The sequence below is a fragment of the Biomphalaria glabrata genome, chromosome 3 (assembly GCF_947242115.1).
Source record: "Biomphalaria glabrata chromosome 3, xgBioGlab47.1, whole genome shotgun sequence".
In the NCBI taxonomy this organism is placed as follows: Eukaryota; Metazoa; Mollusca; class Gastropoda; family Planorbidae; genus Biomphalaria; species Biomphalaria glabrata.
The window spans coordinates 48,040,970-48,043,014 of record NC_074713.1 but is presented as its reverse complement, the minus strand read 5'-3'; the positions used below and the strand labels follow the sequence as shown (position 1 = coordinate 48,043,014).

General features: G+C 40.7%; 1 protein-coding gene across 1 annotated transcript; it reads right to left on the bottom strand.

The window, feature by feature from the left end:
* Nucleotides 1-450: 450 nt before the first annotated feature.
* Nucleotides 451-1,599, bottom strand: LOC106080237 (trace amine-associated receptor 2-like). Its single transcript, XM_013241560.2, has one exon. It carries the CDS (start codon nt 1,597-1,599, stop codon nt 451-453), a length of 1,149 nt encoding a protein of 382 aa, XP_013097014.2.
* Nucleotides 1,600-2,045: the final 446 nt, after the last annotated feature.

Sequence of the window (2,045 nt, the reverse complement as noted above, 5' to 3'; positions counted from 1 at the left end):
AATTGGTCACTGTGTCAGGCTGTTAAGTATGTTGACATACTAGAATAGAAATATCTTTACCAATATGTCGACTTCAAAGCCATTTAGCATTCGGTCAGGATCGTCGTCAAGATGTTCAAACCCAATCCGCCAGCATCCTCAGACATCTTGCAGGAGGATTTAGGCAAATCTGAATCTTTATAATCCTATAGCGCTACATAGGTCACTTGTACATAATGTTTCACAATAAAAGTATTCAGAATTCTGAATGCAATTTGTTAAAACTACGAGGGCTTGAGTATCCAGTAAATTTTTTGAACTTTTCTCTTTCAAGGACCAAATAATATTTATCCTGACGATATAATATGAAATATATTAAAATCTACAATTCAATACCAATAAAAAATTTGTTGAAATATTCTTAACTTCTCAAAAGACTATTCAGATTTCTTACTTTAGAGGTGAGTGCAACTACTTCAACAAAGGTTCTATTGCCTTTTCTTTTTTCTTCAACACGCAGCAAACACACCGAAGAATTTTTTTGCAAGTTTTTGAAAATTTGGAGCTCATTGTGACGTAGACGATGAAATTTGCAGAGGCGTTGAACTGGTAGAGGAGAACCTGGACACTGTTTTTCAAGAGGAGAGAGTTCGTCGTTACCATCATCGACCTATTGGCTATCACTTCAATGATGTCCAATATGGTGGTGGGCAGACAGGACAGAAGGGTGACCACGCACACGGTCAAGAGCATCTTGACCACCTTCGCGTTCTTCGAGGCCGCATTCGACGATGAGGATATCGATGACAACCTCTTCAGATCACGGACGATGGTCAGCTTGATGACGATGACCGTCGAGCAGAGGAGGATGACCAGCAAGGTGACCAGCGAGACCAGCGGGGTCATGACGTAGCTCTCGTAATAGGTCACCTCGCCCAAACTGCCCTTTGCCCAAGGCGTCAGATCAACCTGCGCCACCGTGGTGTTGTATCCAGGATGAAACATCCAGACATAGGTGTACTTCATGAACAGGGGAATCATCAAGCTGAAGTTGTACACGTACAAGAAGAGAACCAACAGCTTCACGCGGCTCGATGTGAAAATACGAGAAACATGGAACGGGAAACACACGGCCGTCAGCCTCTCCACAGCTATAACCGTGACGTGGGTAAGGCTGGTGGCCATGCAAGCTGTGCTGAAGCTGAAGAGATTCACTTCGCTAAACGTCTTGAAGGTGATAGCGTACGCTGGACTAAACCTGGTGATGATGCTTCTCATTCTTCTGAACGGGACGCACATGGAGTAGAAAAAATCGCTGACGGACAGCGATAGAAGTATAATGTTAGAGGGCTCTTTGAAACGATGCCTGAACAGAACCAGGCCATTCAGAATGTTGCCGAAAATACCCAGAAGGCTTAAGGCGTAAACCAAAAAGCAATTGATGATGATGTCAATGATATTAAAGATGTCATCGCTGATTACTGAAGCGGGCGATGAAGCGCTGTTGCTGTTGGTACTTGCACTAAGCAGCCCCATGCCTCTATCAGTAGCATTGTTCGTCTGAGTAGAAAGACCAGTAAATATCTCAGAGATGTTGGTACAAAAGTCAGGCGTGGCCATTATAACTTTTAAAAATGCTTATTCAAATATCGAAAATATAAATCAATTTAGGTTCAAGTTACTGCTGTTTCTCTATATATTTCTCTTTATATTGTGTTACTTTTATTGGTATTTAGAGACCAATCATTATATTACAGGCCTATATTTAAAACGTAGAGTTTCAAGCATATAGTCTTGTATATGATGTATAATGGGAAACATACCACGCTAGGTATAATAGTATTCAGATCCTCAAGTACCTAAAATACTGAATGACGCTATAATATAACACTAAGTCTTTTAAATGTATAGAAAATGTACAAAGAGTTTGTCTAGTGTCATGAAGCCACTTTCTAGTGTATCCTTTTGAAGTCCTCTTCGTAAGTTTCTACATAGCACGTATCTATGAAAATAGAAAAATCTAAATGTGCTTTGATTGATCACTCACCAGAGGTACGAGACGTAAT

Bases quoted from the DNA above. Each gene is read 5' to 3' on its own strand.
- LOC106080237 (XM_013241560.2), bottom strand. From the start codon at position 1,599: ATGGCCACGCCTGACTTTTGTACCAACATCTCTGAGATATTTACTGGT.